This window comes from Diceros bicornis, chromosome 34 (genome assembly GCF_020826845.1).
Source record: "Diceros bicornis minor isolate mBicDic1 chromosome 34, mDicBic1.mat.cur, whole genome shotgun sequence".
NCBI lineage: Eukaryota > Metazoa > Chordata > Mammalia > Perissodactyla > Rhinocerotidae > Diceros > Diceros bicornis.
This window is the reverse complement of record NC_080773.1, coordinates 37,593,035-37,617,571: the sequence shown is the minus strand read 5'-3', so window position 1 is coordinate 37,617,571 and position 24,537 is coordinate 37,593,035. Positions and strand designations below refer to the sequence as shown.

At 42.0% G+C, this 24,537-nt stretch overlaps 1 protein-coding gene across 2 annotated transcripts in view; it reads right to left on the bottom strand.

Moving 5' to 3' along the window:
- Positions 1-24,537, bottom strand: part of LOC131397540 (zinc finger protein 211-like) — a 164,498-nt gene that overhangs the window by 31,037 nt on the left and 108,924 nt on the right. Inside the window, exon 4 of one of the 2 annotated variants that reach the window (XM_058530607.1) lies at positions 3,214-3,340. The exons of the other annotated variant lie outside the window; for it this stretch is intronic. Within the exon in view, the coding sequence (XP_058386590.1) occupies positions 3,214-3,340 (127 nt within the window). The remainder of the gene's footprint in view (positions 1-3,213; positions 3,341-24,537) is intronic. 2 annotated transcript variants of the gene reach the window in all.

Genomic DNA, 24,537 nt, shown 5'->3' with positions numbered 1-24,537 from the left:
TGGGCACGGATATTAGCCCAGGGCCAATCTTCCTCAGCAAAAAGAGGAGGATTGGCATTGGATGTTAGCTTAGGGCTGATCTTCCTCACACACACACACACACACACACAAAGTCTTCCAAAAATTGAAGAGGGAATACTTCCAAACTCATTTCATGAGGCCAGCATTACTCTGATATCAAAGCCATTTAAGGACAATACAAGAGAAGAAAATTACAGGCCAATATCCATGACAAACATAGATGCAAAGATCTTCAATAAAATACTTGCAAACCAAATCCAAGAGCACGTTAAAAGGATCACACACCATGATCAAGTAGGATTTATGCCTGGAATGCAAGGATGGTTCAACATTTGCAAATCAATAAATGTGATACACCACATTAATGGAATGATGGGAAAAACCATACAATCATATCAAAAGATGCAGAAAAAGTGTTTGACAAATTCAATATCTTTTCATGATAAAAACCCTCAACAAATTAGATATACAAGGAATGTACCTCAACATATCTGATGGGCTCACAGCTAAAATCACACTCAACAATCAAAAGCTAAAAGCTTTTCCTCTAACATCATGACAAGACAAGGAAGCCCACTCTCTCCACTTTATTTAACATATAGTACTAGAAGTCCTAGCCAGAGTAATTAGGGAAGAAAAAGAAATAAAAGGCATCCGCATCAGAAACGAAGAAGTAAAACTGTTCGTTTGCAGATGACATAATCTTACATACAGAAAACTCTGAAACTCCACCAAAACACTGTTAGAGCTAATAAATAAGGTCAGTAAAGTTGCAAGATAAAAAAATCAATATACAAACCTCAGGTGCATTTATATACGCTAATAAAAAACTATCTGAAAAAAATTAAGAAAATTCCACCTAAAATGGCATCAAAAAGAATAAAATACTTAGGAATAAATTTAACCTTGGAGACGAAAGATCTATATTCTGAAAATTACAAGACATTGATGAAAGAAATTGAAGAAGACACAAACAAATGGAAATGTATCCTGTGTTCTTGGAATGGGAGAATTAATATTGTTAAAATGTCCATTTTACCCAGAGCGATCTATAGATTCAATCCAACCCGTATCAAAATTCCAATGACATTTTTCACAGAAAGAGAAAAAACAATCCTGAAATTCATATGGAACCACAAAAAAATGCAAATAGCGAAAGCAATCTTGAGAAAGAAGAACAAAGCTGGACGCATCACACTTCCTGATTTCAAAATATTATAAAGCCACAGTAATCAAAACAGTATGGCATTCGCATAAAAACAGACAGACCAATGGAAGAGAATAGAGAACCCAGAAATAAACCCATGCATATATGGTCAAGTAATCTTTGATAAGGGCACTAAGAACACACAATGGGGAAAAGATAGTCTCTTCAATAAATGGTGATAGGAAAGCTGGCTATCCACACTAAAAAAAAAAAAAAAATGCAACTGAACTCCTGTCTTACACCGTTCCCAAAAATTAACTTGAATTGGATTAAAAACGTAAATATAAGACCTGAACTTATGAAACTTTTAGAAGAAAATATAGGGAAAAAGCTCTTTGACATTGGTGCTGACAATGATTTTTTGGATGTGACACTAACAGCACAAGCAATGAAAGCAAAAATAAACAAGTGGGACTATATCAAAACAAAAAGCTTCTGCACAGCAAGGGAAACAAAAGGCTACCTAAGGAATAGGAAAAAATATCTGTAAAAGATATATCTGATAAGGGGTTAATATCCAGAATATATAAAGAATTCATACAACTCAACAACAAAAAACCAAATAATCCAATTAAAAATGGGCAAACATTTATCCAAAGACATACAAATAGTCAAAAGGTACATGAAAAGGTGCTCAACATCACTATTATCAGGGAAATGCAAATCAAAACCACAATGCGATACCACCTCTCACCTGTTAGGATGGCTATTATCAAAAAGACAAGAGATTACAAGTGTTGGCGAGGATGCAACACTTGTACACTTGTTGTATGCTGTTGGTAGGAATGTAAATTGGTACAGCCAGTATGGAAAACAGTATGGAAGTTCCTCAAAAAATTAAAAATAGAACTACCATATGGTCCAACAATCCAATTCTGTGTATATATCCAAAGGAAACGAAATCAATATCTCAAGGAGATATTTGCACTTTCATGCTTATTGCAGCATTATTCACAATAGCCAAGGTGTGGAAACAACCTAAGTGTCTGTATATGGGTGAATGCACAAATAAAGCCTGTGCATCTATGTATGTATACATAAACACACACACACAACAGAGTGTTATTCAGCCATAAAAAAGGAAATCATGCATTTGTGACAACATGGATAAACCTGGAGGGCATAATGCAAAGTGAAATAAGCCAAACAAAGAAATACTGTATGGTATCACTTATATGTGGAATTAAAAAAAAAAAAAAGAGTCAAACCCACAGAAACAAAGAGTACAATGCCAGGGGCTAGGGGAAATGGGGAGCTGTTGGTCAGTTATAAGTTCTAAGGATCTAATGTACAGCATGGTAACTATAGTTAATAATGCTGCATTGTATACTTGAAATTTCCTAAGAGAGTAGATCTTAAGTGTTCTCACAGATACAAAAAAGGTAAATATGCAAGGTGACAGATGCATTAATTAACTTAATGGTAGTAATCATTTCACAATGTATATGTATATCAAATCATGCCAGTGTACACTTTAAATATATACAATATTGTTTGTCAATTATACCTCAATAAAGCTGGAAAAAAGAAAAGAGATCTAAACACTACAAAAAGAACCAGGCAAGAGGGACATGAAAAGTAGCCCATGGCCCAGCTAAGTAGTGACCATGACAAGTCCTGCAATTCCTGGCACAGGCAGGTCCTAGGAAATGTCAGCTAAAGGAAGGGAGCAAACCCATGGAGCTGGACACGTTCACCTGGCCAGGAAGAGGGCAAGCAAGGTGCCATCCATTAGCCTCACTGCAAGACTACTGACCTGGAATCCTTCCCTGTGAGGGTTCAGTACAGAGGGTATTGGGGCTGCAGGGGAGAGAAAAGGGCAGTGCAACACCCCAGCCCTAGCAACACAGCAAGGACCCAGAAAGCTGCGGAGGCAAGCAGTGGCCACAGTTCACATGTGAGAAGGACAGAGCACCCCCTGGGGAAAAGGAGTCAGGGGAAATGCAGAGCCTAATCCAGGTCACTGGGGAGGGAGAGGGCCTTACCCAGTGAGGATATGAGTGTAAAGTTCTCCAGCATCACATCAAGGTACATGCATCTCTGAGCTTCATCAAGGAGCCTCCATTCCTCCCAGGAGAAGTACACAGCCACGTCCTCAAAGGTCACACCACTCTGCCATGAAGGGGACAGATGATACTATGAACATTCTCTGAGAACCCACAGTCCATCACCTCACACATCTACTCCACCCTCCTCCTCCTCCAGAGCTCCCCACCTCAGAGCAGATACCAGGCCCTGGTGCCACTGACACCCACTCTCTCCTCACCGTCACATTAATCACTGTGTTCAGCCCTCAGCAATAACAGGTAGGGGGGCAGATAAACACCTTCTAAGCTCTGGGCCTGACCTGCAGGGCCCCATCTCTCCTGCCAAGCAAGTTCCCTGGGGTCTCCCAGACTGTACCTCTAAGACACATCCAAACATGGGCTCCTGCTTCACCATTCAGTCCCGAACACCAGGGCCCGGGGGCCATCAGCTCACACTTCCTCTCAATGTGCACATCATTCTGTGGACTCCACCTCCCTCACATCTTCAGATCCCACCACTGCACCCCCACAGCTCTGCCACCTCCCTGCCCCACACCAAACGCATCTCCCTGGACTCACCCATGGACTTGGAAAGTGACATCCAGAAAGTGCTGGACAAATTTCAAATACGATTTAGTACAACCCCAGTTCTCTGACAGATCTCACAAGTAGGGAAAGCCGCAAATGCTGCAGTGAAGGCCTCTCCACGTGCCTCTGATCTTTGCTTCAGAATCACATGTGAATTGCAGACCCCCATGACCCTCTTCCACTTCTGTGCTGCACTTGCTCTCCCCTCAGAAACCACAACCTTCCACTCTCCACTCAACCTTCTATATAGAAGCTCAGCCCCATTGGTCTCCATACCAGGCATAGTGACTCTGACAAATGACCACATTTGCCCCAGATCTTATCCACCAGCAAGACTGCAACACCCCAGATCCCATCGAAGCTCACCACACAATTCTGGTGAATCCACACAGTAGTGAATTAGGAGGAGACCTGCATTCAGTGTCATCTTCTCTCAATTACTCCTCTGCCTCCACAGCCATCTCAAGTCCACTCATCCCAGGGAAGCCTTGGCCACCTGCCAGATCAACCTCTCTCCCACACAGTTGCCACTTTCACATCTCTCCCTCATTTGTGTTTGAGGGCCAGCAATCCCAATCAGGTGTCAAGGGAGAGAACCACTCCTTGGCACCCACCCTAGTCTTTCTAACCCACTAATAGCACTGCCACCAAAACCTGCATTCCCCTCCGCAATGTCATCCACAGCTCCAACCTGGTCCACACAATAGCCATCACCTTGGGATGTCTCCATCCTGAACCCTTCCCTAGATTTCCAGACCTGTGTCCAGCTGCACACGTGATGCCTCCACTCACTGTTCTCTGAAACATCTCAGACTCTTAACAGCGCCAAAACAAAACTTCTGATATTCCCAAGGAGAATAAACCTACCAACAACTTTCCCATCCCAGTTGGTGGAGCTTCCATTCCTTCAGCTGCTAGGACAAAAACCCTGGGGTCATCTCTGACTCCTTTTCTCTCTCTCACATACAACTTCCAAAGATTTACTTGACACTTTGTAAAAAATATACCTAGAATCCAACCTTTTCTCCCAACTCCATGGCCACCAATCTGGTCCATCAACACTCATCTGGATTATAGCAGTTGCCTCCTCCTGGGCTCCCTGCCTCCTCCCAAACCCCATAGTCTAGTCTGCACTATGCAGCCAGATGGAGCCTGTTAAACTTGGGTAAGACCAACTCCTTCCTCTTATCCAAACCTTCCATTACATCCCTAACAGATGCCCAACTTCTCAGGCAGCCACATTACAGGCCTTTTCTTGACCCCCTGCTCTTTGTTCTTAACAGAAAGAATGGAGGCTGGCTGTGCCCTGTCTCCAGCTCAGTCACATCTCCAAGTATTTCCACATGCTGGTATTTGTTCCTGGGAAAACCTTCCACATCTGTTTACACTGGTTGCCAGAAGCAGGAACACCTCCACGTAACCCTTGGCCTGCACTCAGGACTCTGGACTTGGAGTATCTTGAAGGCATCAGACTCAACAGCTGGGAAACAGCATGAAAGTTTCAAGACACCACAATCCCAGACACCACACAGGTGGTGTCAGGGACAGTGAGGAGCTGGGACACCCTCCCCTTCCCTGTGTAGGTTCCATAAATGCTTTTTCTATCATCAGAACTTCTGGGAAGAAGCAGGCAACCATGTGATGGGGTTCAGGGCAGGCCGCCCCAAGATGTGCCACTCTGGTATGCAGATTATTTCCAGCTGAAGACAGTAAAGGCTCAGAAGACTCTGAAAGAAACTTTGACACACACACACACACCACTAACTGCCTAAAAGGATTTAAGATAGAAGGCCTATCCCCAGGACAGGCCATCACCATAGATAACTCTGGGTATGGACAGACTGGGAGGGTACTTGCTAAGCCCACTTTTATCAAAGTTCTGTTTACCAAACACTTACATTTGTAAGGGAAATCTCCATTTGGAAAGGTATCTCCCTCTCTGTACTGGGAAGAAGGGGAGATGACCTCATCTCTAGAAACTTATCAGTGCTGAAGGCCAGGCCTTAAATCTGCATATTAACCTTACTCTTGTTTACTATGTTTCTGGTAATCTCCAAGAGCTGACTCCCTCCAACCCCAACGTCCTCCTTTGTCTTTAGCTGAAGATAGTATTTAAGATGAGAACCTCCACCATTTTGTTGAGTTACCCAGTTTTTCCGAGTCTCTCCCATGTATACATGTTACAAAGCTTTGTTTGATTTTCTCCTGTTCTTCTGTCTCATTTCAATTTAATTTGTACCCCAGCCAGAAAGGACTGAGAGTGGGTAGAGGATAAGTCTTCTTCCCCTTCACATGGCTGGGTTGCATGTGCACAGGCCTCCCCTGTATCTCCGCCCAGCCCTGGAACTTGGTCATCTCGGGTTCACTTACCAACCTCTGTGCCTCAGTCCTCACAGCTGCCTCTTACCAGCTCTGTGACCTTGGACGAGGATTCAAGCCCCTGTGCCTCACTGTCTTCATCACCCCCATTCCAGTCTGTTCTCTCGCTGAGCAACTTTTGGAAAATTCTTTAAACCCTAACACACACCGCGTCCCTCTCTGTTCACAACCCTCCACGGCTCCCAGGGCCCTCGGATTGAAGGAACCGCCCCTCAGCCCCCAGCCCAGGCAACACTCCTCCTCACCCTCTTTTCACTGCAGACAGAGCACGGACCCCAGGTCCCCGACTCCTCCCGGCTCAGTCGCCCTCCACGCCTCTCCCCCGCGGGCCCCCCCTGGGACCCTCTCCCACACCCGTCACCCCGGCTCTCAGAAACAGGCCCCACGAGCGCCTCCCCGTCCCGGACACCGGGGCCTGGGCTGCAGGCCCGTGAGCGGCGCCCGAACTCGGGGCTCTAGGGCTGGGCTGGGCGGGCGCGGAGCACAAGCACTGACCTGAGCCGGCTCTCTCCGCGCGGCCGCCGCCATCGGACTCCGGGGGCAGAGCGGGGCCGGGAGCGGCGGGAGAGGAGTGGACCCGGGCACTGCGGTCCCTGTCCCGGCCCTGGCGCAGGTCCCCCGGACGGCGTCGCGGAGACTCAGACCCGCCCTGTGCAGCAGGCACAGCGCCTCCTCTCCCGCCTTCTCGGTCCCGTCACCTCAGCTCGACCCAGCGCTCCTCAGCCTCCAACCCGGAGAAAGGACCCAAGAGTGGATAAAGTGACCGCCTTGAGGGGGAGGCCGGAAGTCCCGCCCCGACGCGATGCGCACGCACGGAAACCCTTTTCCTGATCCGTCATTGGCTCGTGACTGCAGCGCCTCAGCGCAGAATCTTCTGGGTAATGTAGTTTCCACAGCCCTAGACCCCGGAAGCAGCGTTCACGTTGTTCAACCAGAGCATTGGTAGCGGGGTCCCTTGAGAAATGCTGGAAGGTATTGCTCCTACCTTAAAGGAGGGAGGGGCTTTGCTCCTTTTTAAAGGCGGCGAAGAGGTGTAATTTCAGACTCCGTGAAGTTCAGTCTGTTCCCACAGGATAAAAGTAGTGTTTGAGATGATCCCAAATCCTCTGATCTTAATGGCCATGTCATTCCATAGAATCAGTCACACATAAAATGAGTCCACACATAGCTGGAAACGTTATGTTATTGCTCTTCAAATGCATATATACTGAAGCGTTATTCAGTTTTGTGAGTTAGGGTATGTTTGGTCAGGAAGAAGGGGAAAAACTCTATGGGGGGCCATGAGGGGAAGGGAAAAGAGGGATGTTAGGCCGCCTTGAGGCAGATGCACAAGCTGGAGCTCTGCTTCTGGTTCCCGCAGAAAACTTCTCCTTTGCCTGTATCATCAGTGATTTTGCGAAGTGGAAGCAAAAGTCAACAGAAGTGGAAGCAAAATAGGAAACTCCATACTAAGTCCCCTAAATTTTATAGAAGCTAACTTCTCAGTTTTGTAGCCTTTTTGGAATTGTAAAAAGTGTGTCTCCTAACTTTAGTTTTTGGATGTCGAGCTTATTTATTTATCTCTTTGGTGAGGAGAACAAATCAAATGTGTGTTACTCTGCTAGGATTGCCATAACAAAATATTATCGACTGGGTGGCTTAAATAACAGAAATTTACTTTCTCACAGTTCTGGATGCTGGAAGTCTGAGGTGAAGGTGTCAACAGGTTTGGTTTCTCCTGAGGCCTCTCTCCTTGGCTTGCATATGGCCTTTTCTCCCTGTGGGCTCACTCCTGGTGTCTATTCCTCTTCTTCTAAGGAAACCAGTCCTAATGGAGTAGGGCCTTACCTTTATCACCTCATTTAACCTTAATTACCTCTATAAATGCCCTATCTCCAAATATAGTCACTTGGGGGTTAGGGCTTCAACATATAAGTACTATGTTAATAAAGGTTAGTGGTAATGAAAGGCAAATGAGTTACTAAAGTTGGGTAATAAAGAGGAAAAGGGCATTTAACTATTTGAAAGTATCTTCCAGGTGCCAATGGCTCATAATAATTTCTAAAAGTGACTTTTATAAAAACATAATTTCTAAAAACTACCCACTAAATACTATAAGTGCATTACTTCTAAGAACTATTTAAAACAAACAGAAGCTTTCAATTAAAACAAATATTAAAAAAGGCTAAAATGTATAGTTTAATAAAATAAATTTATTTGAATTGAATACTACACTTTTCTCATCAACAATACTGATTATTTATCCCACCTGATTAATGCCTCACAAATCCATCAACTCCCCTACGAAAAGGTCTGATCATTCCGATAGTTAAGGTGTCCTCGGATACCTGGCAGCAAAAGCCATCACTACTTTCTCTGCTTCTTTTCTCACCACTCTCCCCGTCACACACTGTACTACAAACACATTGATCTTCCTTCAGTTCTTTACATTGCATGTGTGCCTTTCCAACTCAGAGTATTCCCAGGTCTTTTTCTGTGCAACTGAAACATCTTTTTTTCCCCCACTATGCTTTGTAAATTCAAATGAATCTTTTAAATGTCAGCATAAATTTCTAATCAGAAGTAGTTTCATACCCTAAACTCCTAAATCCTGAACATTCCCTATATTATCATAAAATTCTCTGAACCTCTAATGAATAACATTATACAATTTTAGAATAATTATGAGTAGCATTCATGTTTTTATACACTATAAGCAATATGAAGCACAGTTATTATCATTGTTATTAAATTTTGAATCAAAATATCCAGGAAAATTAAACACCACAAAATGCAAGCCTACAAATATATAAAGTTGATTAAATAAGCGGTGAGATGTTCTAGAGAGAACTTATAGTCCAGAGACTACAGTTGGAAACTTTACTTTCCTTACCTAGCAGGCAACGCAGAACTGAGAGGCATGGAAGCCACTGCCAAGGAGCACGAAGGGATGAATGCTGGGGAGCCTGAAGACACCAGTGCAAAGGTGTTTGTCAGACTGTGGTGTGGGTTCATAATCACGGTTATCCAAAAAGATGAAACAGAAGAGAAAGAGAGAGTAAAAGGAGACAAACATATTCACCAGGATGAGAACAGTGAAGGTGGCTTTTGTTTCACTAGGATAAGAATGCTGCTTTGGTCTCATGGGAAAGTCTAGGGGAAAGGCTGTTGTGAATGTGGTGGATTCTCTACTTGTGCCTGTGCAGGACAAGGACATGGAGCCACCTCACTGACCATGAGGCCAGAACACATGATGTCAATGAAGAATAACATGAATGCATGTAGTGAGACAATACATCTTTCTGGAATGTCTGAAAAACAGTATCCATGAATCTTTCTCAGTAGTTTTTTTTCCTCTTTCTTAGTCCAGTTCATTCATAGCAATAAAGGTATTAGGAGGAGTTGCAGTATCCAGCATAGGAAACAGCAGAATCCAACGCACTTTGGGGACATCATTCAGATCTCTATCAGCCTCCTCAAAATACTGGGGCAAAACTCAATGGCCTGGAAGCCACTTGAGAGCAGGTAGTGTTGACATAAATCCTTCTGGCCATTCTGTGAAAATAAAGGACAAATTTATATCCAACATCATCTAGAAAACATTTCCTTCCAAAGCTGCCACTGTCTTAAGGAACTCTTTAGAGAGAAGCCCTAAGGAGTTGGCAAAGACAAGCTGTTTTATCAAATCTCTTGACAGATAATCTTCTTATCATTGCTATTCAGTCTCTTTGAATCTCTTAAAAGTAACTTTAGGGCCGGCCCCGTGGCTTAGCGGTTAAGTGCGCATGCTCTGCTGCTGGCGGCCCGGGTTCGGATCCTGGGCGCGCACCGACACACCACTTCTCCAGCCATGCTGAGGCCGCGTCCCACATACAGCAACTAGAAGGATGTGCAACTATGACATACAACTATCTACTGGGGCTTTGGGGGAAATAAATAAATAAATAAATATTATATAAAAAATAAAAAATAAAAGTAACTTTATAAATGTTGGACACCTTGAAACAATTATGCTTCATCCTTCCATCCAGGACATTTCCTGCTTCTACCATTTCTCATTCACACTCTTTACAACTCAATGTTTAAGAGCATTTTTTCTCTCTCTTTTTCGGTTATTTCAACTCCTGTGCAATTCTTCATTCATTCTATTTGTAGTTTTATCTTCACAAATCCAATGTCATGAGCAAACTTCTACACATAACAGTGACGTCTAAGATTTTGGTTAAAATTCCTCTCAGCAGCTCTTGACACCATTGATGATTTTTGTATTCTTAACTTAAATTTGCTGATTCTTCATTTTCTCCCATCCACTTAGCAATGGAATTCCTGAGGGCTTAATCATTAGTCATCTCTCTTTTCACAATCTATACACATTTTATTGGTGATCTCACCCAATGTCATGACATAAATACCACTATAAGCCAAAAAATTCCAAATTCACATCTTTGCATATGTCAAAGGGGGCATTTTACCCCCTAGGTAAAGGTTTGGGACAACACGAGATCATCTCCTTGCTGGGAAGGGGTTACTATTTCACATGTAAATGCAGTGGCACTTTGTGCATTGGGCCTTGAGATGATCTCAGAGAGACATTTCTAAAATAAGCATATCATTGAGAACTATTAGTAGTGATTACATAATTTATTGAGAGGGAGAGAGAGGAGGAAGAGAGAGAGAAACAGCCAGGCCATGATCTATCTGAAATGCCTGGAAAAGACCAGGTAAAAATGACAGGCAAGGCAAGGTCTACGAAGTGAGAGAAGACAGCTAAGACAAAGGATGGTCTTAATGGGTTGTGCTTCTGGCCAACGCAAGTGTTTTACCTACAAAATGCTATTATTTTTCATTTTTGATATCTGTGCACCATTGCAGCCTGGAAGAAGAAGAAAAGAAAGAAATAGAAAAGACTTACAGGTTTCATTTTTTATTTTTTTTTAATAATTTTATTTATTTATTTTTTCCCCAAAGCCCCAGTAGATAGTTGTATGTCATCGCTGCACATCCTTCTAGTTCCTGTACGTGGGACACAGCCTCAGCATGGCCGGAGAAGCGGTGCGTCAGTGAGCGCCCGGGATCCGAACCCCAGCCGCCAGCAGCAGAGCGTGCGCACTTAACCACTAAGCCACGGGGCCGCCCAAGACTTACAGGTTTTAAAAATGAATGTGGACAAAGTGGGTATACTGCTATTTGCTGCTGCAATAGACACCTATTAAGCATCTAACGTGTGTCAAGTATTACTCTTGTGTGTGAGAAGCATCAGGAAGAAAAATATCTGACAAAGAACCTGTCTCTATTAAGCCAATATCATCGTCCAGAAAGAAAAACATCAGACAAAACAAATAAGTAAAATATGCAATGTACTTTAAGATGATAAAGGCACAGACAAGGACAGAGGGAATTCTGCCTCAACAGTCTTCAGACAGACATAGACAGACACACACACACACACATCCAGTTTGTTCTGTTTCTCTGAAGAACCCTGACTGATACAGATGTTGGTACCTGGAGAAGAGGTGCTACTATAACAAATAGCTACAAAGGTTCAAGTGGCTTTGGAACTGGGTAACAGGTAGAGCTGGAAGCATTTTGAGGTGCGTGTTAGAAAAAGCCTTGACTGCCCTGAAGAGACTGCTGGTAGAAATGTGGAAGTTAAAGGTGATTCTGCTGAGGGCTCAGAAAGAAAAGAGGAGAGTAGTGGAGAAAGCTTCTATCATCTTAGAGAGATACACACATCATTATAAACAGAATAGTGGTAGAAACATGAATACTAAAGCTGCTTCTGGTGAGGTCTGAAACAGAGATGGTGGGGAACATGTTCTTAGGAACCGGAAGAAAGGCAATCCTTGTTAAAAAGTGGCAAAGAAGTTGGCCAAATTGCGTTGTAATGTTTTGTGGAAAGTGGAACCTGTTAGTGATGAACTTGGATTTTTTGTGTGTGTGTGAGGAAGATTAGCCCTGAGCTAACATCTGTTGCCAATCCTCCTCTTTTTGCTGAGGAAGACTGGCCCTGGGCTAACATCCGTGCCCATCTTCCTCTACTTTATATGGGATGCTGCCACAGCATGGCTTGACAAGCGGTGTGTCGCTGCACCCCGGGGCGGAACCTGCGAACCCTGGGCCGTCCCAGCGGAGTGCGCGCACTCAACTGCTGCACCACCCAGCAGGCCGGAACTTGAATATTTAAGTGAGATTTTTAAGCAAGTTGTTAAAGGCCTGGCCTGGTTTCCCCTTGCTTTTCATAGTAAATGCAAGAGGAGAGAGGGAGATTGAAGCAGGAATTGTTCAGCAAAAAGGAACAAGAACTTGAAGATCAGAAAAATTCTCAGCCTATCCATGCAGTAAAAGTTGAGAAAGCTTGTTCTGGAGAGAACATCAGGGTGTGGCTGTGTGACTACTTGCTAAAAAGAGAATGGGCATATGACATACGATCCAATGGGTTAAGACTTTGGGGGCTACTGGGATGGGGCGAAAGTACTTTGTGAGAAGAACATGAATTTGGGGATGCCAGAGTATCAAGTGTTATGGGCTGAATTGGGTTCCCAAAAATTAATGTTTAAGTCCTAATCTCCAGTACCTATGAATAAACCTGTATTTAGAGAGAGGGTCTTTAAAGAGGTAACTAAGTTAAAATGAGTTCATTAGGGTGGGCCCTAATTCAATATGACTGGTGTCTCTATGAAAAGAGGAGATTATGACACAGACATCTATTGGAGGGAATTCTGCCTCTAGACTGTCTTCAGACTCCTGCTGCTTCAGAATCTGCTATTCCCTGGTATCCAGCCTGCCAGTTTGCCCTGCAGATTTTGGACTTGCCAACCTCCACAATTTTGTGAGCCAATTCCTTAAAATGTCTCCCTCTCAGGCCTGCACACGCCTGTATTAAGCCAATATTATCATCGAGAAAAAGATAAACTCACAAATAATAAAATTTCTCTCTCTCTCTCCCCCATCTATATTTTGGTTCTGTTACTGTGGAGAGCCTGGCGAATAGTCTCTGAACACTTTCTGTGATCAGTACAAAATTGTATACCTCCATCTTCTTTCCTCTTGGTCTTGGGGAGAAAGGTGAACTTTATTTCACCAGTAATTTTATGTCTATAGCAGATTTCTGGGATCAGTGCAAAGAAGTTACCTCTCATTTAGAAAAATAAACACTTCATTTGATAAAAGAAAGAATGAGTGAAAGACAGCCAGGCTTAGAGAGCAGGAGTCATGTGGGTGTGCAAAGGCCTTGAGGTCTAAGTGTTTCCCTGATCCATATTAAGTGCTTTGATAGTCCCTGGGCGTCAGCAGCTGCTCCGGATCTGCTGGATCTCTAAAGCTCCTGCCCACTCACTCTTTCAGCAGATAACACGGTCTGATCTGACCTCCAAACTTCAAGCCACAGAGCTGTGGGTTGGGAATTTTCCCGTCACTTCTCTTGAAAATAAGATGTGTCTGTGTCCTTCCGCAGAAACTGCTGTGACAAAAGACAGGAGTGAGTTTTTTCACGAGTGACTGCAGTTCTTAACAGGGGTGAGACGTGTAACCACAACTGTCCAGGCTTCAGAGATCTCTTGTGATCTCCATTATTTACCCAAACTTTGTGGTTCTCCCTCCCATTTAACTGATGCATCTGATTATTATTTAAATCCATTTCTGTAATTTCCCTTTATTATAATTCCCTTTTATCTTTCTATTATTTGTATGTATTGATTAATTTCATGCACATACACTTTTTGTTTTGGTTTATTAATGTTTTCCTGATTATTTTTTTAATATGTATTATAAAACCTACTCTTTTTGTTTAGAAAATTTTGAGTGGATTTACCTGTGATGGTGCTCAGGGCAAGCTAGCCCAAGAGGCACCACTCTGGTATGCGGATTATTTCAAGCTGAAGACAATAAGGACTCAGAGAACTCAGGAAGAATATTTGAGTTTCCCCTCCCAAACTGCCTAGAGAATTTAAAACAAAAGATCTGTTTCAGGAAGGAGTTATTATCATGATGGCTGTAAAGATAATGTAGGATAGAGGTTACAACAGGAAAGGCACCAAGTCTCTTTTATCAAAAACTCTGTCTCTCACTGACCACATTATCTATAGATGACCCTGAAAAGAATTGTCTTCCTGGCCTCTACAGTCCCAGACCACTACCCACCCCCAACACGTTCCTCGCCTTTAGCTGCAATACTTAAGCAAGCAGCTTAGATAGAGGGACGAGTTGCTCATTTCTGAGTTTCTCCCATGTATACATGTTATTAAACTTGGTATTATTTTCTCCTGCTAACCTGTCTTGTTAATTATTTGGCCAGCCAGAAGAACCTTAAGGGAAAGGGCAGAGAGGGATTCCTCCTCTTCCCCCGACACCTGCATAGAGACAATAAATGCTATTTCCTCATTCTTCTATTCCACTCCCCATCCTCTATCATACAGAAGTTACATTCTGTTATAAATGACTGTGTACCCTTCCAGAAATATTTTTTATTTGTTAGTGTCGGGGGAAGAGGGAGAATCTCCCTCTGCCCTTTCCCTTAAGGTTCTTCTGGCTGGCCAAATAATCAACAAGACAGGTTAGCAGGAGAAAATAATACCAAGTTTAATAACATGTATACATGGGAGAAAGCAGGGACACTGCGTTTCTCAACACAATAGCAGAAATTCTCGTCTTAAATATCTTTTTCAGCCAATGACAAAGGAGGATTTTGGCGGTGGGGGGAGTCAGTTACAGGAGATTACCACTAAAGCACAGTAAACAAGAGTAAGGTTTATTATGTAGCTCAAGGCCTCACCTTCCACATTGACAAGTCACTAGAGATGAGCTCATCCTCCTCTCTTCTCCAAACAGAGAGGGAGATACCTTTACAAATGGAGATTTCCCTTATAAATGTAAATGATTGTCTGGCAACTCTTCGCAGGGTCATCCAGAGAATGTGGCCAGAGAGACAGAACTTCTGATAAGAGGGGCTTGTTGGTGCCTTTCCTGTTGTAACATTTACCCTACGTTATCTTTACAGCCATCATGATAGATCTGTTCCAGGAAGGAGCCACCATGTCAAATTCTTTAGGCAGTTAGTGGGGGAGGTCAAATGTCCTTCAGAGAAAACAACCAAGGTAAAGAGATAGATTTCAGGGTGGCCAAATCTTGCTCTCCCACAGTAGCATATATTTATAACTAATCTGTGCTTTATCAAAAGTCTGATGTCCCCTAAACTCTAATCCCAATTAATCATTGTTATTTAAAAACTCTAATCCCAATTAATCATTGTTATTTAATAACTTGACTATTAATGATGCCATGATGAATTCTAATTTGAATTCTCTGGGAGCATCTAAAATTTAGGTGGTTTAAAAAATTGCTGTTGGGCCGCCCTGTGGCTTAGCGGTTAAGTGTCCGCACTCCACTACTGGTGGCCCGGGTTCGGATCCCGGGTGCGCACCGACGCACCGCTTCTTCCGCCATGCTGAGGCCGCATCCCACATACAGCAACTAGAAGGATGTGCAACAATCACATACAACTATCTACTGGGGGTTTGGGGGAAAAAAGGAGGATTGGCAATAGATGTTAGCGCAGAGCCGGTCTTCCTCAGCAAAAAAAGGGGGATTAGCATGGATGTTAGCTCAGGGCTGATCTTCCTCACACATACACACACACACACACACAAAAACTGCTGTTAACTTAAATGTGGCTAATAAAACTGAGTGTGTGTGTTACATAACCATGAACAGACACCTCACCAAAGAAGATATGCAGGTGGCAAACAAGCATATGAAAAGATGCTCAACATCATTTGTTATTAGGAATTTCAAGTTAAAGTGACAATGAGATATCACTACATAACTATTGGAAATGGCCAAAATCCAGAACTCTGACAACACCAAATGCTGGTGAAGATATGGGGCAACAGAAACTCTCATTCATTGCTTGTGAGAATGCAAAATGGTACAGCCACTTTGGAAGACTGTTTGGTGGTTTCTTACAAAACTAATCATATCCTTATCATACGATCCAGCAATCATGCTTCTTGGTATTTACCCAAAGCAATTGAAAATATGTCCACACAAGGGGCCGGCCCGGTGGCATAGTGGTTAAGTTCGTGTGCTCCATTTGGGTGGCCCAGGGTTCACAGGTTGGGATCCCAGGCACGGACCTATGCACCGCTCATCAAGCCATGCGATGGCCGCGTCCCATATACAAAATAGTGGAGGATGGGCACAGATGTTACCTCAGGGCTAATCTTCCTCAGCAAAAGAGGAAGATTGGCAATGGATGTTAGCTCAAGGCTGATCTTCCTCACCAAAAAAAAAAAAAGTCCACGCAAAAACCTGTAGATGGATGTTTACAGCAACTTTATTCATAATTCCCAAAACTTGGAGGCAACTACAACGTCCTTCAGTAGGTGAATGGATAAACTGTGGCCCATCCAGACAATGGGATATTATTCAGTGCTAAAAAGAAATGAGCTATCAAGTCGCGAGAAGACATGGAGGAAACCCGAGTGCATATTACTAAGTGAAAGAAGCCAATCTGAAAAGGCTACACACTGCATGCTTCCAACTATATGACATGTTGGAAAAAGGCCAAACTATGGAGACAGTAAAAGTTTGTGTTTGGAGGGGTTGGGGGACAGAGAGGGCTTAATAGGCAGAGCACAGATTTTTAGGGCAATGAAACTACTCTGTAATGCTGGATACATGTCAGTATACAGTTGCCAAACCCACAGAATGTACACCAGCAAGGATGAACCCTAATGACAATTGTCGACCTTGGGTGATAACGATGAATCAATGCAGATTCATCAATTGTAGCAAATGTACCACCTGCTGCAGGATGTTGATAGTGGGGGAGGCTGTGTTTATGTGGAGTAAGGGAGTACGTGGGCAATCTCTGTGCCTGCCACTCCATTTTACTGTGAACCTAAAAATGCTCTAAAAAGTAAAGTCTAATTGGGGGCTTGCCTGGTGGCGTAGCAGTTAAGTTCATGGGCTGCACTTTGGAGGCCCAGGATTTGCTGGTTCAGATTGTGGACCTATGCACTGCTCATCAAGCCATGCTGAGGCGGCGTCCCACATAGAGCAACTAGAAGGATGTACAACTATGACATACAACTATCTCCTGGGGCTTTGGAGAGAAAAACGAAGAAGGAGGAAGACGGGCAACAGATGTTAGATCAGGGCCAATCTTCCTCAAAATAAATAAATAAATAAAATAAAGTCTAATTAAAAAAATAATAGGGCCGGCCCCGTGGCTTAGCAGTTAAGTGCGTGCGCTCCGCTACTGGTGGCCCGGGTTCGGATCCCGGGCGTGCACCGATGCACCGCTTCTCCAGCCATGCTGACGCCACGTCCCACATACAGCAATTAGGATGTGCAACTATGACATACAACTGTCTACTGGGGCTTTGGGGGAAAAAAAATAAAATAAAATATAGTTAAAAAAAAATACTCTGGATTTGATGACCCACTTAACAAAGTAAAAACTTGATCAGAGCTGTAAAACAACAGCCCACTTAGTTGGGTCTTGTCTTCTCCAGTTTGCAACTCTACCCACAAGGCTAACTCTACTCCTTTCACTTACCTTTCCCAATGTGGAAGACATTTAAATTGCTGACTCTGGCTTAGGAAAACTGATGAGAAACAGAGCACTACAAAGAGACTTCAATGTAATACTCTCTGAAAATTGAAGGCTAAGCAATGCAATATAAGGAAGAATGGTACCTTAGAAAATAAAAGGATAAAGTTTTAGCAAATAGAGGAAAAAATATTTGTTTTTCAATATTTAATTATTGAAATGACATTTTTAATATTAACTTTAAATTTTCACACATCTACAAAAGAGAAAGGCTTAATAAAATGAATGATGTGAATCCATCACAGTTTCATAGGACCCACCCACAGCCAAACTCATTTCATGCATAAACCCACCCAATTTCTCTCCAAAACCAACTCAAGTTAAGAAAAATTCAAGAAGCCATATAATTGTGCTTCTAAACACCTCAGTCAACGTTCATACAAGGATATTTTATTTAACATACAGTATCTTTATCACATGTAAACTAAATAATAATTGCCTAAAATCATCAAATACAAAGTCAGTATTCTAATTTTGATGTGTTGATTAAATATTCAGAGTCGTTTGTTGGAATCAGCATTCAAACATTTTTATGACTGTTGTATCACAATTATATATTTTCTAGATTTTATGATGTTCTATAGATATCCTGTCCCTTTTACCTTAACATACTATATTTTATGAAAGTGTTCATATATCTTATAGAATTTTAACATATATTAATTTGGCTTACTGCCTCATTATGTAATTTAACATAATCCTCAATGCCCCATCATTCCTTTAAGCAGATACTTAATCAATGGGTGGGATCAGAATTTGATTTGGTATTTGGGTAGAATTATTCATATGGGGTCACTGCTACTTTTTTTACAGGACATTCCAAAAATACATATCTCCTTATCTCTTTTTTGTCACGTTAACCTCAATATATTCACTAGATTCTTGTAGTATCAGCCAATCCACCCATAATGACACTCAACAGAAACATAAATTTTCCTTCCATTCTTAGAAAAATACAGTTTCTGCACAAATATTGTGATACCTTCTCATCCTCCTACTTTTCCTTCTTCTTCTTCTTTTTCACCTAACAGTATGTTCTGGAGCTGTAACAGTCAAGAGAACTTCCTCATCACCTCCACAGATGTCTAATGCTCCATCTTGGAGCACACTATGATTTATTCAATCAATCTTCCATTGACAGACATCAAGATTGGTTCCAATCTTTGTTATTATAAAAGCACTCCAAAAAAATAAATTTGTATGTATGGAAGACCTGATGTCAATGTTTATATTGAGTTGGAAAAGTGGGTTATGTGAAAAATTATTTCTGAGTGTAAGGATAATAAGCCAATTTTATTTTAAAGTTTTCATATTTTTCTGATTCAATAAAAATCAAACCCCCCAAAATCCTCTAAATTGATAAAATGGTTTCTACTAACTTAAATTTGGATATTATCTTCCTCAACCATACTGGAGCTGGGATCCTCCTACTCATTTATCTTTATAATTTTACTTTGCTCACTGGACAGAAGGTGCTATCAACAGACTTGATTTTCAACCAACTTATCTTTAAACTCCTTCAAGCTTCTCTCTACAGATTTCTCAGCCATTGGCAGCTTTTGGATGGAAATATTTTCTGGAATGATGTTGGATATTGTCTTTATTTTCATAGAAGGGGCAGAAGGGTTTTTCTCATTATTACTGCCTTCTGAGTGGCTTTACAAATCTTAAGCTTTGCCAGAGTACTTAGAGGTGGATGGAGCTCAGAATGACGTCCCGAACATGTCATTGGCTTCTGCTGTTTACTCTGCTGAACCCTGCGTCTCCCGTTAAATAATTTGACTGCTATTAAGGCAAATGGACCAAGAATGAACAAAAACTATTGAAAAATTTATGGTACCGTTCATCGGATATTCCAGAAATATTTATTTTCTCACTACAGGTATTCATGTTGTCTTTCATTGACATTATCTGCTCTGGCCTCATTGTTGGCCAAGTGGCTCCATGTCCTTGTCCTGCACAGGCACAAGCAGCGAGTCCACTACATTCACAGCAACAGCCTTTCCCCCAGACTTTCTCATGAGACCAAGGCCCAGAGCACCATTTTCAACCTGGTGAGACAAAAGCCAATCTCATCCTGGTGAATATGTTTGTCTCTTTTTGTTCTCTCTCTTCTGTTTTCTTTCTGGATAACCCAGATTATGAACCCAGGCTACGGTCTGATGAACACTTCTGCACTGGTGTCTTCAGACTCCTCGACATTCATCCCTTTGTGTTCTTTGGCAGCAGCATCCGTGCCTCTGAGTTCTGCTTTGCCTGCTAGGCAAGGAAAATAAAGGTTCCAAATGTAGTTTCTGGGCTATAAGTTCTCTCTAGAACATCCCACCATTTATTTAATCAACTTTACATGTTTGTAGGCTCATATTTTATGCCATTTAGTCTTCCAGGATATTTTGATTCAAAACGAAATAACGACGCTAGTAAATCTGCTTCATCTTGCTTATAGTGTAGACAACTCATGAGCCTTACTCATAATTATTCAAAAATAATTTTCTGAAATTACATGTTAATCACTAGAGCTATCCAGGAAATTTTATGATAATACAATATAGAGAATGTTGAGGGATTGGTGGTTTAGGGCAGAAAACCACTTCTGATTTCAATTTTATGCTGACACTTAAACTGTTTCTTTCATTTACAAAGCATAGGGGGAAAAAGATGTTTCCATTGGAGCGAAAAAAGACCGGGAATATTTTGAGTTGAGAGGGCACATGTGGAATTTGAAGAACTGAAGAAAGATGGAAGCATTTGTAGTATAGTGTGTGATGGGGAGATTGGTGAGAAGAGCAGAGAAAGTAGGTGAAGGCTTGAGTACATCATTTGCCTTTCATCATCACTAACTTTATTAACATAATACATACTGAGAAGAAAAATCTATCACTAAATGTAAAATTCTTTCCTTCTATGACAACTGAGAACCAAACTTAGATTTGAAAATTACTTTTGAATTTTTACATTTTGAAACTCATCAGTGTTAAATACCATCAAATATATTTAAACATAAACCATGCAACTAAATTGTCAAGAAATGTATCGACACTAAATTGTCAATAAAATGTAAATAGCGTTTTAAACCAATTTGTTCAGTTAACGTGGCTGCTATGAATAACAATCATGCCTAAATAAATCAAATTTCTTACCTCCAATAAACTCAATAGCAATGCTGTTTCTCATGGTAAGGGCTGCCTATTTACAGTGAGAATCTCTTTTCCTCTAGTTAACTGGTAATGTGCAGGGCCTGAATTCAATGTGTTAGGTTTTTACAGCCTCAAAGTTTTTACATAATTATTCAGAAATATATCTAGATGGCCCCTTGAATGAAACTCCATTACATAGGAATGGACCTCAAAGTTTTTACATAATTATTCAGAAATATATCTAGATGGCCCCTTGAATGAAACTCCATTACATAGGAATGGAAAAACTTTTTAACTGTAGGCAAAATAAAATGATGAGCTTTAAAATCTTGCCAGTCAACAACAGATGTTAGCTCAGAGCCGGTCTTCCTCAGCAAAAAGAGGAGGATTAGCATGGATGTTAGCTCAGGGCTGATCTTCCTCACTAAATAAAATAAATACAATAAAATAATAAAATAAAATAAATTAAAATAAAATAAATAAAATAAAACAAATAAAATAAAATAAAATAAAATCTTGCCAATCAAGAGCCTAAAAATATTCCTTGGTGCACCAGGTATGTTTTTTAAAAATGTACATATTATGTGAATTTGTGTGTGTCAATGTGTGTGCACACTTGCAGGCTTATAACCATGAATTGGTCTGGGTGGCCTCTTCCATCCTAGGTCCCTCAATATATGTGGTATTTACAGTGTGAAACTTCCAGCAGCTTTTATGCCAAAAGATTTAAGTACACGCATATGAGCCATACAATGTCACATACTCATTGTTGCTGAGGATGGATATGACCTTTGATCAATCAATTAGTACCTCCAAATATCCTTGATGATTCTAGATCCTTATCTGGTTATACCTAGTTAATAAATGTTAAACACCACCTGTAGAAAGGGTAGTGGTTCCATTCACTCCTTTTATCTGAACACTCTCAATTGGTCATTGCTACCTCAACACTAGTTTCACTTACACTGTCATTTAGTGGACTGTACATCAGCAGTAAATAAATGAATAGACAGTGTCAAAAGAGATGTTACTGGATGCAACTGGCATAATTCTGAAAATGCTATAAAACTACAAATCAACTTACATAAAATTTAGGGGTTTTGTCTGGAGCTTTGTATTTTGCTTCCCCTTGTGTTGGAAACCGAAACTTAGCTCCAATTTGCCAAAGTGTAAAAATTCCACCATGTTGAGAGTTAAGTTTTGAAATTTTTAGAACAGCTATTTCTGTCAAGATTCTGGCTATGATGGAATAACAGGGTCTGCTTCACGCTCCTGACACAAACGATCATGAAACTGCAGAAAGTACATGGAACCAATGCTTTCAGGCCTTGGACAACAGACATCCCAGGGCTGTGATTCTTGGGACAAGAAAGCACAGCAGGTGAAGTGGCATCCTCCCAGGTTCCTGGGCACTTTCTAAGCTCACACAGGAAAGTGGAGGCCCGAGAGCAGAGGGTGGAGGCAACAGAGATCAGAGCTCAGGGCCACTGAAGGGAGTGGAAATCTGGCTCTGAGGCCTTCTCGGGTCTGGGGGTGACCTGACTTCTCACGCCAATCCCCCAGACTCCCGGCCCCAGAGGTGGAGACCCTCAGTCTCACGTCATAGGTCAGGTGCACATATGCACCTCCAGACACTGAATCCCAGCTTCCTCCTCCAGAAATGGTGTCCTCACTACTAGCTCCAGAGGCTGAGTCTCCACTTCTCACTCCAGAGGTTGATGCCCGACCTGTGGCACCTGAGTGCAGGGGAGAATATGACACCCCAAAATATGCCTCTTTGGCATAAGGGCTATTTTGAGCCAATTATTTTGAAGAAAGAGCAAACACAGGAGAAGTTTTGAAAATCAAGTGGAAGTTATCCTGGAGCCAGCCCAGTGGTGTAGTGGTTAAGTTCACGCACTCCACTTCAGCAGCCTGGGGTTTGTGGGTTTGGATCCTGGGCATGGACCTACACACTGCTCATCAAGCCATGCTATGGCAGTCTCCCACATACAAAATAGAGGAAGACTGGCATAGATGTTAACTCAGGGACAATCTTCCTCAAGCAAAAAAAGAGGAAGATTGGCAACAGATGTTAGCTCAGGGCCAATCTTTCCCACCAAAAAAAAGGTGGAAGTTACTTTTTTATAACGGACATTTACATTTACAAGGAAAATCTCCATTTGTAAGGATGGACCAGGAAAAGGAAACTCATCAATGGAGAAGGCATGGATTTAAATCTGTGTAACAACCATATCTTTGTGTAACGTACTTTTCCTGATAACCCTGCATAACTGCCCCCCCCCAACATCTTCTTTTGTCTTTAGCTGAACGTGGTAGTTAAGGCGGCTTGGGCCATTTCAGTGAGTTATACTGTTTTCCCGAGTATCTCCAATGTATACAGAAGGCATACGTGTTACTAAACTTGTTTTTCTCCTGTTAATCTGTCTTTTTGTGACAGTGGGGTCTCAGCCAAGAACCTAGCAAGGGTAAAGGAAAAATTATTTTTTCACCCCTACACTTTGGCAACCCAGATGGGACATGCTGACAAACCATACTCGCTTGTGAGCCTGTGTTACTACACAAAATTGGGGTTCACTTGCCTGATGTGCATAAACAAGCCAATTAATTATGGCATCAGCCTTTGGGAAAAGAGATCAGCTTTATTCTACGAGATCGATCTGCAGGGAGAACAAGGGGTGTGTGCCCTCAGATCTGTCTCCCTGATTCAGGATTTGGGGCAAAATTTAAGAGGTTAGGGAGAGCAGGATGGCACACAGAAATGTTCGTGTGACAAGTTTTGATTGGTGGGCTTCAAGCATTTATGGTAAGGTTCTAAACTTTTATGATAGGGTTCTAAACATTTTTGATGTGGTGGAGAAAGAATTTTAAGACCAGATCTTTTTGAATGAAGGACTCCTCACTTCTGATAAGAGTTCGACTTTCAAGTCCCAGTTGTGTCCCCGTCCTTGGGTTCTGTGGGAAGGAGGATCTTTGGTTCCGAGGTCATTTCAGGTCACGATTTCTTCTTTGTGCATGCCCCGGCTACGTGAGTTTGCAGATTTTCTGAAAGGGGATGCTTAGTCACTCTGTTCATAAGAGATGGGGTCAGTTGAACTGGTCCTGGAAGGCCCGAGGTTACACCTGCAGTTGGAATCCTGGACTTAAAGGCTATAGTTTTGTGGGTCTCATGGCTTCAGGTCTCATTGGCTTCTTAAGCTAGATGATTTGGAGGCCTGTCTCTAAGGTGCAAGTCTTAAAAGTTGAGGTGCCAGATGCGGTGCCAAACCCTTCACTCCTCAGGGAGAAGCCAGGAGCTGTGAGTTCCCTCCCAATTGTGTGTCACTGTGTCAGGGGTGGGATTTATGGTGAGATTGTGTCTCAGCCTCTCTTACCCAATTTTGATGTGGGTTGTTTTCTTATTTGCCTGATGTATAGGAGTTTCTCTGCTAGTTTCTGGATTTCTCTCAGGGGGATTTGTTCCAAGTGCAATTGTAGATTTGATGTGTCGGAGGATGTGAGTTCAGGAGCCTTCTACATTGCCATCTTGAACAAGTCCTCTAGAATTCTATTTTTATATATAGTTGGGCCATTATCTATTTATGTTTT